This window comes from Panthera leo, chromosome C1 (genome assembly GCF_018350215.1).
Source record: "Panthera leo isolate Ple1 chromosome C1, P.leo_Ple1_pat1.1, whole genome shotgun sequence".
Classification (NCBI taxonomy): Eukaryota; Metazoa; Chordata; class Mammalia; order Carnivora; family Felidae; genus Panthera; species Panthera leo.
In genome coordinates, this window is record NC_056686.1 from 34,150,239 (window position 1) to 34,164,799 (window position 14,561).

A 14,561-nucleotide genomic window follows, 5' to 3' on the forward strand; every position below is an offset into this window, starting at 1 on the left:
AATAATTGCTTGGTGATTATTTGTACTTCTCTACCTACTAGGTGGTAAGCTCCATGAAGTTTAAGATACAAATTGCAGAGTGAGCCATTTTTTTTTCCTGCCCCAGCTGCTCTTTTGACGTGTTTTCCACCAAAATTCTGCTGCAGCTTCACGCGAGATGGCCTGACATGGTCTGGACACGCTTGCTATCATGAATAGAATTGAATTCACTGCATGCCCTGCTCTGGACACTGGACATTGCTATTTTCCCAGGACAGAGGGGAAATGGGTACATGACCCCTTTGCCTCCACTGGCTGGGCTGGGGCTTTTACCTTCCAGGGGAGGTTCCACTTTCCTTTGTCCCCAGGTGTGTCACAGCTGTGCTGTGCTCAGAGGGAGCGTGGTGCAGAGTCACAGGAGATCGGGGCTTATCAGGAGTTTCTTGCGAGGCCCTCTCTGCCCCCATGCCGATGTGCACCCATTTGAGATTGGATTTCAGTGTGTGAACTTCTAAGTTATTTTACTGGGTCACTTAATTTAGTCTAGGTCAGTGAATTTTTCTGTTTATTTTATGATACTGCTTTTCCTATTTTAGTTTGTCTTTGATTAATTGATCCTCCATTATGATTTATTTCCCTGACTTGAGATGATGTGGGAGCTGTTTGCATTTTGGCCAGCCCCTCTCAGGCCGTGGTTAACTCCCGTGATTCACGTGGGGGGCAGCAGCAATTACTTAATGAACATCTGCTTTGTGCAGAGCATAGGGACAGCTGGTGGGAATTTCTGGCGGTCCCTTAGAATGAAAAAAGGAAGTGGGTCACTGGAGACCAAAAATGCCAGCAGCACAGTTGGCTCACGACATGCACCTGTGTTCCCAGAAATTCCATTCTGGGGCTCAGTGGCCTGCTGATGAGGCTAGAGTAGGATACTTGGCTTGGGGAACTTTCAGGGAGGTCTCCCTTCATTCTAGAAGAGGATCTCGCTGTGTCATGCAGTGCTCCCAGCTGTTTACACGTGAGAGAGAACAGAGGCTGAGAGTGATACTAATTTGTACACCATGCTGAGATAAACAGGAAGACACTGTGTGTAAATCGGGCATTGTGAAAGCATTCATAACTTTCTTTTTTTAAATGTTTATTTATTTATTTTGAGAGAGAGAGCAGGGGCAGAGAGTGAGGGAGAGAGAGAATCCCAAGCAGGCCCTAAGATGTTAGCGCAGAGCCTGAGGTGGGGCTTGATCTCACAAACCATGAGATCATGACCTGACCTGAGATCAAGAGTCAGATGCTTAACTGACTGATCCACTCAGGCACCCCAAGCATTCATAATTTTCTTTTCGGAATTATGAACAAAGTGAAATACAAAGTATTATGGAATATATTAAATGTTGAATTGCTATAAAATAAATATTTTCCAAAATTTTTTAAAGTTTGTTTATTTTGAGAGAGAGAGACAGGCAGGGAGGGGCAGAGAGAGAGGGAGAGAGAGAACCCCAAGCAGGCTCTGCACTGTCGGCACAGATCCCAGTGCGGGGCTAGAAATTACAGACCATGAGATCGTGACCTGAGCTGAAACCAAGAGTCAGACGCCTAACCAACTGAGCCACGAAGGTGCCCTAATATTTTCAGATTTTTAAGTGAAAAGCTTGAGCTTGTTTCACTGTTCATAAATTTTCATATCAGGGTTTGAGCCTCAGAGGTGGTCAGTTTTCATAAATGTTCCATATATGCTTGAAAAGAATGTGCAGTCTCCACTCAGTGGATGTAAGGTAGTCTATATCGGTTCAAATTTATTAATTGTTCTGCTCAAATCCTTTGAATTCTCACTGATTCAGAGAGCCTGGTTTTTCAGTGGTTGTGTTTCCCATTATGATGACAGGAGACTTGTATATTTCTCCTTGTAATTTTTGTGAATTTGGCCTTTTAGAGAGAGAGGCTTCGTCACTAGGTACATACACATTTGAGCACATAGCCCCCTTTTGTTTATGTCCAGTTTCTGAACCTTCTAGGAGTTTATGTGAGCTCAGAACACTGACCTAGTCCTTTGGAATGGAAATGGAAGAGTTAATGGTTAATTTCGGAGACCTGAGTCATTTGAAAAAGCACCGTGTGCATTCACAGGTCTGACTTGGTACAGGTGCAGGAGGAGAAGAGCAGATATTTGCATTATCCATGCCACTTCCCACCTGGAGCCAGGCAAAGGACACACATGTGCTCCTCGGCCAGGGGGTTTTGTACTGCTGAGCTTTGCAGCCTGGCTAAGGCAGGAAGCCCAAACCACCAGACTAAACATCTCTCCTTCACTGCATAGCTGTGGGCTTGCTGCTTTGACACCTGAGGAGAGAATACCTTCAGGTGCTGGGGGTGCTGTATATGCACATCAACCTACATTATGCCTGGCTGACTGGTGAGTCCCAGAGTCTTCTGTACTTACTACAGATTTGGGATCAGTGGACTGTCAGTGAGGTCCAGGCTTTACTGCCAACTTCCCCAGATGTGAGTTGACGCTGAAGAAATGCTCAGACTAGCATTTCCGTATTGTAAAACCGAATTCACATGCAACTTCAAAAACACATTCATAAACAGTGAGATGCTCTGCGATCTGCAGATTTGCCTTGCGCAAACCCGACGGTAGGAAGCTCTGCTCCTGTGTCCCAGAGCATTATGCCTCGGCCTTCCTGATTGCTTTCTCTGGTTTATATTTCCTGAACACTAGACTTAAGCTTCCCTGCTAGTCCCGGAACTCTATGAGGAGCTGGGCACAGATCCAACCACCAGTACCAGCTTACGAATATGAGAGTGGGGTGCTTGTTGGTAAGATCCCCGGATGTGCTGGAAACGGGCAGTCAGAAGCCTCAGAAAGTCTTTGTGGAGGAAGTTAAGTTTTAGGCTATTATAAATGCCGGGAGGGAATTAACCTTGGCAAGTGTGGAGTCCTCAAAAGGGAACCCCAAAGTAAAAGCCAGAAACCGATACAGGGGAGGAGTTTCCCCAGAAGAGCAGGGCAGCCTCTGCATAAGCAGAGGTGACTGTGATGCAGTTATCTGTAGGGCTGGGAGCAGAAGTGGCCAGAGCACTGCAAAAGGTGGTGGGCTAGTGACAGATGAAGCCACTGATGCCACCATTGTTATGCTCTTAATGTTGCCCCCTTGCAAGGGTGGAGGAAGACAAAGAATCCAGGTCTTGAGGTTACTATTAGACTCTCTTGGTCATTAGGTCACTCCCTTCATTCTTCCATTTGCTTAGCACATTTACGGAATACCGCCTCTCTGCCACACCCCATACGAGGGGCTAGAGATACAGATACATATAGCTAGGATTGTTTAATTGCAAGCAACAGAAACGGAACCCGGCTAGTTTAAAAGAAAAAGGAATTTACTGGAAGGACACGGGTACCCATAGAATAAAATTAAGCGTCAAACAGCCGGCCCTCAGGACACAAAGGCAGTGCCAGGAATCTAGATTGCAACCAGTGGTCCATTTTTTCAGCATCCTGTTGCTCTCCCCAGTGCCACGCCGCTTAAGAGAGAAGGGTCCGGCTAACCTAGCTGTTGTCGAGTGCCCCCACTCTGGACAGGCAAATCCCACTGACAGTATCACCACTTGCCTGCTGTAGAAGAAAGGCAGTTCCTTAAAAGAAATTCAAGCGACTTGTTTCCAAAGGGAGGCAGAAGTGCCGTGAGGGCAAGTAATCGTTGATGCTCTAATGCTGCGTTCGAGGAGCATGTAAGAGTGGGCACATCCGAGGCAGGAGGGTCAACAAATGCTCTTCTGAAAGAGAGTACGTTTGAACTACAGTCTAAAGGATAAGCAGGAATTAACACGAGTAAAGAGATGAGAGCACATTTCAGGCAGAAAAAAGCTGCTTCTACAAAAGAGTCCTATGCCGAGGGAGCTCACGGCTTATGCAGGGAACTGAAGAAGGCTGGGATGGCCTGAGCAGCAGGCACAGGGGGCAAGATAGTGGAAGATGGAGATGGAAAGGTAGCTAAAAGCCAAGCCATGAAAGGTCTTGTGGCTCTACAAAAATACCTGTTAGATTTTGCTTCGGTGACAACCAAAATTGTGAAGGATGAGTGGGTGTTTGCCAAGTCAGCAGGCTGAGGGAGGGCATTACAAAGAGAGGTAACGTGGTCTGAGTAGCTCTCAGGCATAGAGGCTGCACACAGAGGAGTGATGGAAGGTGAGGCTAGGGAGACAGGTACAGAGTGAGAGGTGGCTGTGTGGTCTAAGCAACAGTGCATATGCGGCAAAAGCAGTGGCCGTGGTTTAGGGAACAGGATCTGTATTTAGAAATGAGAAAGAGTATACCAAACATGTCTGCCTTGAAGTACTGAATGGCAATGGCACTAGCAAACAAACAAAACAAAACAAAAAACGTGGCTGGGGAACAGGGTGCGCATAAATCTGATTTGCGGCATTCTGAGTTTGCGGTGACTGGATCATTTAGGAGCAATGCGTAGGAAAGAACCAATGTGGAAAGGGGTTGGGAATAATGTTAAAATTTTTTTTAATGTTTATTTATTTTTGAGAGAGAGAGACAGAGCATGAGCAGGGGAAGGTCAGAGAGAGAGAGGGAGACGCAGAATCCAAAGCAGGTTCCAGGCTCTGAGCTGTTGGCACAGAGCCTGACACAGGGCTTGAACCCACGGGCCGAGAGATCATGACCTGAGCTGAAGTCGGACACTTAACCAGCTGAGCCACCCAGGCGCCCCAGGAATAATGTTTTAAGTGAAAGGAAAAGCGGGTACAAAGGGCTGGAGATTGTAAAGATACTTAGGAGGCAAATAAAATAGTTCAGTTTGGTCAGAGCATAGACTTTGGCAGGGGCAGGGTGGCGGTAATATAGGGACTCCAAAAGTAAAGTTGGAATGGTCACTGTAGGTCAGATCCTGAAGGACCTTATGAATCAAGAGACTGGGATTCGTTCTTAGAACAGTAGAGGCTGTTCAAAGGTTTTAAGCAGGGTTATGACATAACCATGTTTGTCCTATAGAAAGATAGCTCTGATCACATCAGGAAAAATCTATTAGAGGGGGACAAGACAGGAGGCAGGAAGCCTAGCAGTAATCCAGATGAGAGGTAAAGCTGGCTTCTTAGAGAACAAAAATGAACAAAAGTAAGTGGGTTGGAGATCCATTTAGAAGATGAAATTAAAAGGACATGGTAATTCAAGCACTCCAATGTTTATAGCAGTGTTATCTACCATCGCCAAATTATGGAAATAGCCCAAGTGTCTATCAATTGATGGATGGAAAATGAAGATATGGTGTATATATATACAATGGAATGTTAGCCTTAAAAAAGAATGGAATCTTGCCATTTGCAAGGACATGGATGGAGCCAGAGAGTGTTATGGCAAGCGAAATAAGAGATAGACAAATACCATATGATTTCGCTTACATGTGGAATTTAAGAAACAAAACAAATGAGCAGAGGGGAAAAAAAAGAGAGAGAGGCAAACCAAAAAACAGACTCTTAACTATACAGAACAAACTGATGGTTACCAGAGAAGATGTGAGTGGGAGGATGGATTAAATAGGTGTTAGGGATTAAGGAGGGCACTTGTTGTACTGAGCACTGGGTGGTGTATGGGAGTATTAAATCACTATGTTGTACACATGAAGCTAATATTACACTGTATGTTAACTAACTGAAATTTAAATAGAAACTTAAAAAATGGACATGGTAATTAAATAAGAAGGAAACAGAAATCAAGTAATTCTCTCAGGTTTCAAGCTTGGGCAGCTGGGTGAATAGTGGTACAATTCATTAAGGTAGGGAATACAGGAGGAGAACCAGGCTCTACAGGTATGTGAGTTCTGTGAATGTGAACTCTGTGTGGGGCAGCCTGAGTTTCAGGTGTCTGTAGGAGGTGGAAATGTGCAGCAGACAGCTGAATATATAAGTCTGGGACTCAGGAGAGGGGTTGGGCAGGAATGAGAGGTTGGGTTTGGGTGCAATGGAAGGATCGTTGGGCAGGCTAACCTGAATAGTTGAGTGGGGTGAAGTCTACCCTGGATAAGGAAAAAGCAAAGAAAGAGGGAAAACAACAACAACAACAACAACAACAACAACAACAACAACAAAACAGACACAATATATGAAAAAATTTTTTCTGACATTGAACAATAGGTAGCACACGGCACTGGTCTCTGAAAGAAGAGGAACAAATGAGGTTAGCCCTATAATTGTCCAAGCTAACAGCCTGGATGGAGTTTCCAGACCCCTGCACAGGGAAGAAGAACCCATATAGGATCCTAGAGTCTTCCTAAGAGGAAACAGATTTGAGAATTTGAGAGAAGGGCTGCCAGAATTCATAAGTACCAAAGAGGGAAGAGCTGCACACAGAGACAGCTCTAGAGATCTGTAGAGGGTCCCCTTAGACTCACTACAGTTCACACAGGGCTGGGAATAGTGGTGAAGCATCATAATACATGGGCATCCATGGCACATTCAGAAGGGCATTGCCTTAGTCGTGGGGCAGTGTTAGCAGTGGTGCAAAATTAGCCCTAGATGAAAGTCCACTTTACCTCTCATCTTAATCCTACAAAGCTTGAAAGCAAGCCTTGAAAGGATCCAACTGTTTCCAAGTAATTTAATTGCACCTCAAAAATAAATAAAGAATGCACAAATATTCTGTGCTCAGCAAAGTAAAATTCACATGGCTGGCATCCGGTCAAGAGTGACCAGGCTCACCTGAAGCTACTATAATACTGTATGTTAACTATTCCGGAATTAAAATTAAAAAGTGTGTGTGTGTGTGTGTGTGTGTGTGTGTGTGTGTGTGTGTGTGTGTGTATAAAGAATGACTAACTAATTCAGAAAAGCATGAAAATACAACCCATAATGAGAAAAAAACAATAGAAATAAGCCTAGTGATAACACAAAAGATAGAATTAGTAGGCAAAGACATTAAAACATAGTCCATATCTTCAAGAAGGTAGAAGAAAGCATGAGAATATTAAGGAAAGACATATAAGATACGAAAAAGAAATTTAGAGGTGAAAAAATAGTGTTTGAGATGAAAACTATACTGAATGGGTAAACAGGCAATTCGACACTGCAGACGAGATGGGTAAACAGGCAATTCGACACTGCAGAAGAGAAGAGTAGTCAACTGGAAGATATTGCAATAGGAAGTATCTAAAATAATAAGAGAGCAAAATTACTGGGAAAAAAAAGTAACAGAACATCAGTGAGTGGTGGGGCATCAAGCAGCCTAATACTTGTGTCACTGGAACTCCCCCAGAGAGGGGAGGGCAGAAAATTTTTTGAAGAAATAATGGCCAGAAATTTTTCAAATTTGATGAAAACCATAGACCCATAATAGATCTAAGAAGCTCAAGGAACCCCAAACCCAAGAAAAGTGATGAAAAAAAACCACCAGAGCACATCAGAAGAACTTCCCCCTCATGGCCACAGGGACTTGGCATCTGACAGAAAAAGCAGCTTCCCCTTGAAAGCCACAGGAAAAGTGAGGTCTCATATGGCAGAGCAGGGCTTCAAGTCTGCGAGGAGGTCGAGGGAGGTAAGCCAGAGCGCATTATGAGAAAGATTTTAAAAGGAGATTGGTGGGGCGCCTGGGTGGCTCAGTCGGTTGAGCAGCCGACTTCGGCCCAGATCACGATCTCGCGGTCCGTGAGTTCGAGCCCTGCGTCAGGCTTTGTGCTGACAGCTCAGAGCCTGGAACCTGTTTTAGATTCTGTGTCTCCCTCTCTCTGACCCTCCCCCGTTCATGCTCTGTCTCTCTCTGTCTCAAAAATAAATAAACGTTAAAAAAAAAAATTTAAAAAAAATAAAAGGAGATTGGTCAGGGAAGAAAAAACCCACGGCAGAATGAGGATGGGAAGGAAAAAGTCCGAAACCCATTTTAACAGTGGTCCATTTAATATCGTCCATGGCTATACCTATTTTCCGCGGAGACTGAGCTAGCTGTATGTTTTCCAAAGACTTCCTACTGTTCCCGAGAACCTGCATTTGTTCAGGACGGCATGTCCGTTCTTCTGGTAAATTCTCCTAACCACATGTGTAATGTGGGAGTAGTAATTTTTTTACAATCCTTGCTTCCTGTCACTGTGATTAGAGCGGGTGTGAGGAACAGATGTACACAAGGCCACTCCTGGCCCTTCCCTGGGAGTTTTGCCATTTTGTGCAGAGAGACCGAGTCTCAGTCCCTTTCAGAGGCAAAGCTGAAGGTGTGTATCTGAAGGTTGCCAGCAGCATGTTTTCTAACTGAGGAAGGAAGCTGGTCAGGGGAGAGCAATGACTCAGGGAGGCGCAGTGGTGGTCCAGTCACTTTCTGTGGTCCCTGAAACCTTCTGTACCTTGACCCTTTCCACACTGGTTGCGTGAACCATTACATTGCCCTTTTTGCCTAGATTAGTACAACCAGTGTATTGAACGTCCAAGACACATCAGGAGATAATCAAAGCCGGTTTTATTTTGTCTCCCTGTGCCCTCTTAAAATGTTTTCAGTGTGGGAAGTCCAGAGAATTTTTTGATATCGAGGAGGTACTAAAAATCCCATGGTCACATTGAGTCACCAATTCCAAAATTAGAGTATCTGGCCTTATGTAAGAGCCATAGCTTTCAATTCATTCAAAGCTACAGTGACTTCCCCTCCCTGCATTTAGGGCTTAGTACCAGCAGGTGCCTGACCCTGGGAAGGGGATGTGCCCTGCCTGTCATTTTCCCACTCCTCCTCGGATGCTGGTTGTGGTTTCTGACCTCTCTGGAATCGGTGGGGAAGGGAAAGAGACAATGTGAATAGAAAAGACATAAGATAGTATCAGCGCTGTCTGAGCTGTTGAGTGTTTAAAACTAACGCCTGTGGGTGCTCTGGGAGGCATTTTGGAGACCCCTGCAACTAGGGACCTCTGCTGTACAGCTCCCCTGATGGAGGTCATGTACTTGCCCAAACCTTGTCACTCACTCCTGTGGCCCCTAGGACTCCCAGTGTCTGTCCCCACTGCTGTCTGCTGAGGCCCCTGGCAACCCTCTGGACCCGTGTTTTGGAAAGGACCTAAAACAAACCCACTCTCGCTCATTTATGCACCCTTTTTTACAACAAATTCCAGGAGTGCAGACCAGTTCCTGCATCCAGCCTATCTTGTGGCCTTTACACTTGTCAGGTAGAAGTCAAGCACCTAGAAGTCCACTGTGTTCCCCATTTTTTAAGGGTCAAAGTTAAGCTTCCCTCACCAGGCATGAGGGAGAGACAAGTACTCATTCTGCCCCTTAAGTGAGGAGTCCATAGCACTGCTCAGTCCAGGCAAGTTGTTCAAATTCTCTTTCCTTAACTTCTCATTGCCGGTTACTTTTATATTTGATGTAGGGAGGGCCTTTCAGATCATTTTGATTTGATATTTCCTTTGAAATTTTTCAGTTTTCAGATATTTCCTTTGAAAATTTACATCTCAGTCTAGAACCTCACGTTAGTGTCTGAAATTTATCATCCCAGAGGCTTGACTGAAATATTCTTTTTAGCATCCTGTTAGACTAATTTGATTTGGATTTATGACCATTGTGACCAAATAATCCTGGTAGTAACAGTCGACAAATATTTATTGAGCATCTACTGTGTGCAGCCACAAAAGAGAAATGCTTCCAGTCCTCACAGGCTGCCAGTCTAGGACAGAGTTTACAGATTGTTAGCCCACTGGCTGAATCCTGCCCGTGGACGTATTTTGGTTAATCATCATAATCTTTAAATTTTTCTTTTTTTTAAGTTATTTTTTTTTATTTTTACAGAGAGAGAGAAAGAACACAAGATGGGGAGGGGTAGAGGGGGAGGGAGAGAGAATCTCAAGCAGGCTTCATGCCCAGTGCAGAGCCCGATGCAGGGCTCGATCTCATGACCGTGAGATCATGACCTGAGGCAAAATCAAGAGTCTGACGCTTAACCAACAGCCGACCAGGTGCTCCCCAAAGTTTTGTGGAATCTACTGCCAATAGTTACACATTGAAAATTTTTACCTTAAAAGATCCAGATTCTGGGGTGCCTGGGTGGCTCAGTTGGTTAAGCATCTGACTCTTGAGCTCAGCTCAGGTCTTGATCTCAGGGTCTTGAGAGTTCAAGCTCCACATTGGGCTCCACACTGGGCATGGAACCTACTTAAAAAAAAAAGAAAGAAAAGATCCAGATTCTTGGCTTTATAAAGTTTATTTATTTTGAGAGACATAGAGACAGCATGAGTTGGGAAGGGGCAGAGAGAGAGTGAGACAGAGAATCTCAAGCACTGAGAGTGCAGAGCCTGATATGGGGCTTGAACCCACACAACTGAGATCGTGACCTGAGCCGAAACCAAGAGTTGCACGCTTAACTGACTGAGCCACCCAAGTGCCCCAGATCCTTGGCTTAAAAAAAAAAAAATCAGAAGATGTGGCAGTGCTGGGCCTGCATTACTGCCTGACATCGTCCGCTAGTGCTGGTGGAAACTCCCCGTTGGACAGGGCATGGAGTCTCCAGATGGGCTCCATTCCCTCGTGGCTCTGTGACCCAAAGGCAATGCCAGTTGCCATTTATCATTATTGGGCTCACGCAGTTACCTTTCCTCAAATTAACAGAATGAAGAGAAATATTTCTGGCACTCCTGTCTTTTAGCAAAAGAGAGAAAACAACAGTCCCAGAGAGCTATGAAGGGGATTTCTTTAGATATGCAGTGTTCTCATATGTTTAATATGCAATTAGTGTATGTGTCCATAAAACAAAACTTAAGATGCCATTGGAAAATAACCCGCAGAGATAATCATGGCTACTGTACAAAAATACGTGGTGAAAAAATACATTTCAACGGGATTTGTTTTTAATGCAACTGAAATCAGTAGTATGAGTTACTCTGGAAAGGTATCACATTCCCTCCTTCCTTCATTTGTGTTAGGTTCTTGCCTGGCCCCCAACATCTGAGTTTGCAACAAGGGGAGGGCATTCTCTGGAGTCTCTGGAAGGAAACAGCCAAAATGTGGATTCATTGTATATCCAGTGAAGTCTTAGCTTGGGTCTGAGGAGCAGTAGCAGAATACTTGCCCCAAGGTTATGACCACATGGGGGGAAAGCAACAGGTGTTGGCAAGTTAATGAGATTTTCTTTTTTATGGAATGATAACTAGGATTGTTGAAAGAGTATTAACCTTTGAAACTAACTCTTTTTGCAAATTTTGTTTTCACTTTATTTTAAAAATTGACACTTTTTTTTTTTTTACTTTTATGAGTTCCTGATATATTAAGCAAAGTCTCCCATCCATTTATCTCAGTTCGAGCAAAAGCAGAATTATTTTGAGGAAAGGCTTTGACTTTCCTCTTGGGAGGCAAGCCTTCTGTTGAGCTGTATGTTCTATTCGGTATCTTCAATTTTAAGAAGAATTATTCTCTCACTGCAGTTCTGCTGTTTAAGAAAGGGTACAGATTTGGGCCTTAGTTGGCCTTGCTGAATGGCTCCTGTGAGGTACTTGTCAATATGGGTACCTTCTTTCTCTTGGCCATCATTCTCATTGAAGACTGAGTTCCTCGAAAACCTTGCTGCATGGCCTTTGCCATTTAGGTGTTTGGCCTTGGTATTCTGTTTTATCCTCAGGTTAAGCCAGGCCAACTGAGAACTGAATTCATAGACTGCTTTATTTTGACATAGTCAACACCACGCACACACAAACACACACACACACACGCTTTGCAAACATTGACCAAAGCTATAAGAAATAACCTCATGATACTTCCCTCAAGTCTTAGTAGCAGGGATAGCTGTGTTTCTCCTGGTTTATTTGATGAACACTATAAATCATTTCATCAGTGCTTCGCATTTAGCTTTGGCTGTGAGAAATCTTGGGGGTAAATGTATAATCTTCCTCCAGCCAGCACATAGGACCTTAGATCATCCAGTTTTGGTATTCTTATCCTGGCTGTACTATTTTTCTTATGCTTATTTCCCCTGTGGTCCCAGATACCAGATATCTTCCTTGTTTTATTCTTTTTTTATTTAGAGAGAGAAAGAGAGAGAGCAGGGGAGGGAATCTTAAGCAGGCTCCATGCTCAGCATGGAGTCTGATGCGGGGCTCAGTCTCACGGCCCTAAGATCATGACCTGAGCTGAAATCAAGAGGCAGACACTTAACTGACTGAGCCACCGAGGTGCCTCCCCCCAGATACCTTCTTTTTAAAAGATCTTGTACTTCATTACAATTTTGTAAAACTGCTTCAACCTCGTTTTAGGATGAGACAAGATATAAAGAACCTAAAATATTCATGATTTATCGTTTGTTGTAAACACCTTACAACTTATTTTTAGATTTCACTCTAAATTTCCTACCCTTTATGTAATCAGACCTGTCAGTTCCTTGTGCCTGTCATGAAGATGATGGGGTCATTGCCCTGGATTTGAGGACCCCTTGGCTGCCACATCTTCACTCCATAGTTAACACGGCTGCTCCAGCAAAAATTATGACTAGAGCATAGAGGAATCAGAAATTGCTTCTAACCCTGTTACTTCTTTGGGGGTCCAGTTTTGCGGTTTAACTAAGTTTCAGTCAAGCACCACGTTTAAACAGGAAGGCAGTTATATACCAGCATAGGAACTGGTTGGCCTAGAGGGTCTGGGAAACACCTGGCATTGAACCTCGTCCTTCATAAAACAGGTGTTCAGCAAGAGTTCTGAGACTTGAATTTAGTTACGGCTTATGTATTTGGGTCTGTTCCTTGAGCAGTTGTCTGTCCCCATGATCTGTGTCTGGGGAATGTAACCTGCTAGTGTCAACAGTGGCTTGACTTTAGTGACATTTTCTGCTTTTCTGTTCTTTTTCAGAGTATGATCGGTTGGGTTTCCTCCTGAAGCTGGACTCTAAACTGTGAGTAGAACAAGAAAGCACCTTGACTCTGTGGTAGAGACGTCTGTGAGAACTGGGGTCCATCTTCGAAGGGTCACCTCCTCAGCCCTGCTTTTGTTGGGGGACTCCCTGGGACCTCTGCTCCCCGCCCCCGCCATTAGCAGAATCTTGGAGCATGTTATAGTCTGCAGGGGCCCAGAGGGGATGGGATTGTGAGTGCAAACATGAAGCCTTAGATTTGGCTGGCACAGGGAGCTCCCTACAGAAGGAGCCACTGCCAGGTTTGAGGGACAAGGAGGCCCTGGGAAGGCTTCTGCTACAGAGCGGAGGATGGTTGAATTGTAGCAGGAGGCAGTGGCCTGTCAGAGATGCTCTGTGGCCTGATGTGCAAAAGACTGCTGTGATCAGGCTTCCTCTGCTGCGTTAGCTCCTGTCTCTGCCACTGGCAAACCCCCCATTCCCGTCTGCCTTTGCGTGTGCTTCTTCTCTGTGCCTGCAATTCCCTTTCCTTGCTGGTCTCCTGGGAAAACTCAAAGACTACCTCTTCCCTGCACAAAATTCACGATCTCTCCCCCTCTGCTTCCTGTGAATTTTCTCCTTCTGCCACTGATTATCTCATTGTAGTATAATGAACTATGTCATAATTATCAATTTATTAAGAGCACAGGCTTAGAGCCAGGCCTGCCTTGGTTCAAATCCCAGATTGCCATTTATTCTCTTTTTGATTTGGGGCAAGCTACTTAGCCACTGTGAGCCTCAGTCCATCTGTAAGAGGAGGACACCAATATACCTACCTCTTAGGGTTATTGTGAGGACTTAACTGAAGTGATTACTTCATAAGGGCTTTCAACTACAGAGAGTCTAATCCTTTCAGAATCCTGCTCTGTTCCGGCCTTCTTGTCCTTTCTAGCACCCAGCCAGCGCTGGTTTATGTTTGTGAGGTGCTCAGTAACCATGGCTGCATGGATGGATGCATGGATGATAGGTGGATGACCGTGCACTTCTCCAGTTAGACTGGGATGCCTTGAGATTGGACTGTATCCATTCTGTGTGTTCATACCCTGCATGGCACCTCTCACATGGTTGATATGCAGTAAATGGTTGAAAAACTGCCTGTGGCTCCCTTCTGTTGTCAGTCACTTTTGTAGTCCTGTGTCCCCTGCCAGCACCAGACTGACATGAAAGATGGGCATTGTGTCTCCTTTCCTCTCTTGCATGAAGCCTTGCCCACAGCCGCTTGTGATGGTGATGGCTGTGCCTACATACAAGACATTGAATCTGGGGCTATTTGGCTTTCCCACTGAATTATCTAGCATCTAAACCCTTTCCCTGGCTTCTGGCATTTTGGCTTTCATGCCTCATATTGTGAATTCAGGCATTGTAATTCTTCCAGCTTTTATACATCACGGAGGCAGCCACGAGGGAAGGATGGTCTGCCCTTTATACCAGGCTAGTAAAGAGATGTCAGCTATATGTTAACATCTGGGGAATGGGGCTCAATTATGCTAGAAAGCCACAGCCTTCACTCTTCGAAAATTCTTAATTTAGTACTCTGGGCAAAAAAAAAAAAAAAAAAAAAAAAAAAAAAAAAAAAAATCAAGTATCAGCTAAGCAAGTGAAATGCCACCAGAATGGAAGAGATGTAGTAATTTACCAAGTCAAATCACATCGATGAACAAAAGGCATGTTATTTAGGACATGTTAACTATGGTATTTAAACTGTCTCCAGCAGCGTAAGAAGGGGAATTAGGAGGACACTCCTGCC

The 14,561-nt window shown here is 44.5% G+C and overlaps 1 protein-coding gene across 2 annotated transcripts in view; it reads left to right on the top strand.

The window, feature by feature from the left end:
• The window catches only part of ST3GAL3 (ST3 beta-galactoside alpha-2,3-sialyltransferase 3), a 199,640-nt gene that overhangs the window by 88,654 nt on the left and 96,425 nt on the right, over window positions 1-14,561 (top strand). For both annotated transcript variants that reach the window (XM_042951105.1, XM_042951104.1), the window contains exon 4: window positions 12,775-12,817. In XM_042951105.1, the coding sequence (XP_042807039.1) occupies window positions 12,775-12,817 (43 nt within the window). The remainder of the gene's footprint in view (window positions 1-12,774; window positions 12,818-14,561) is intronic.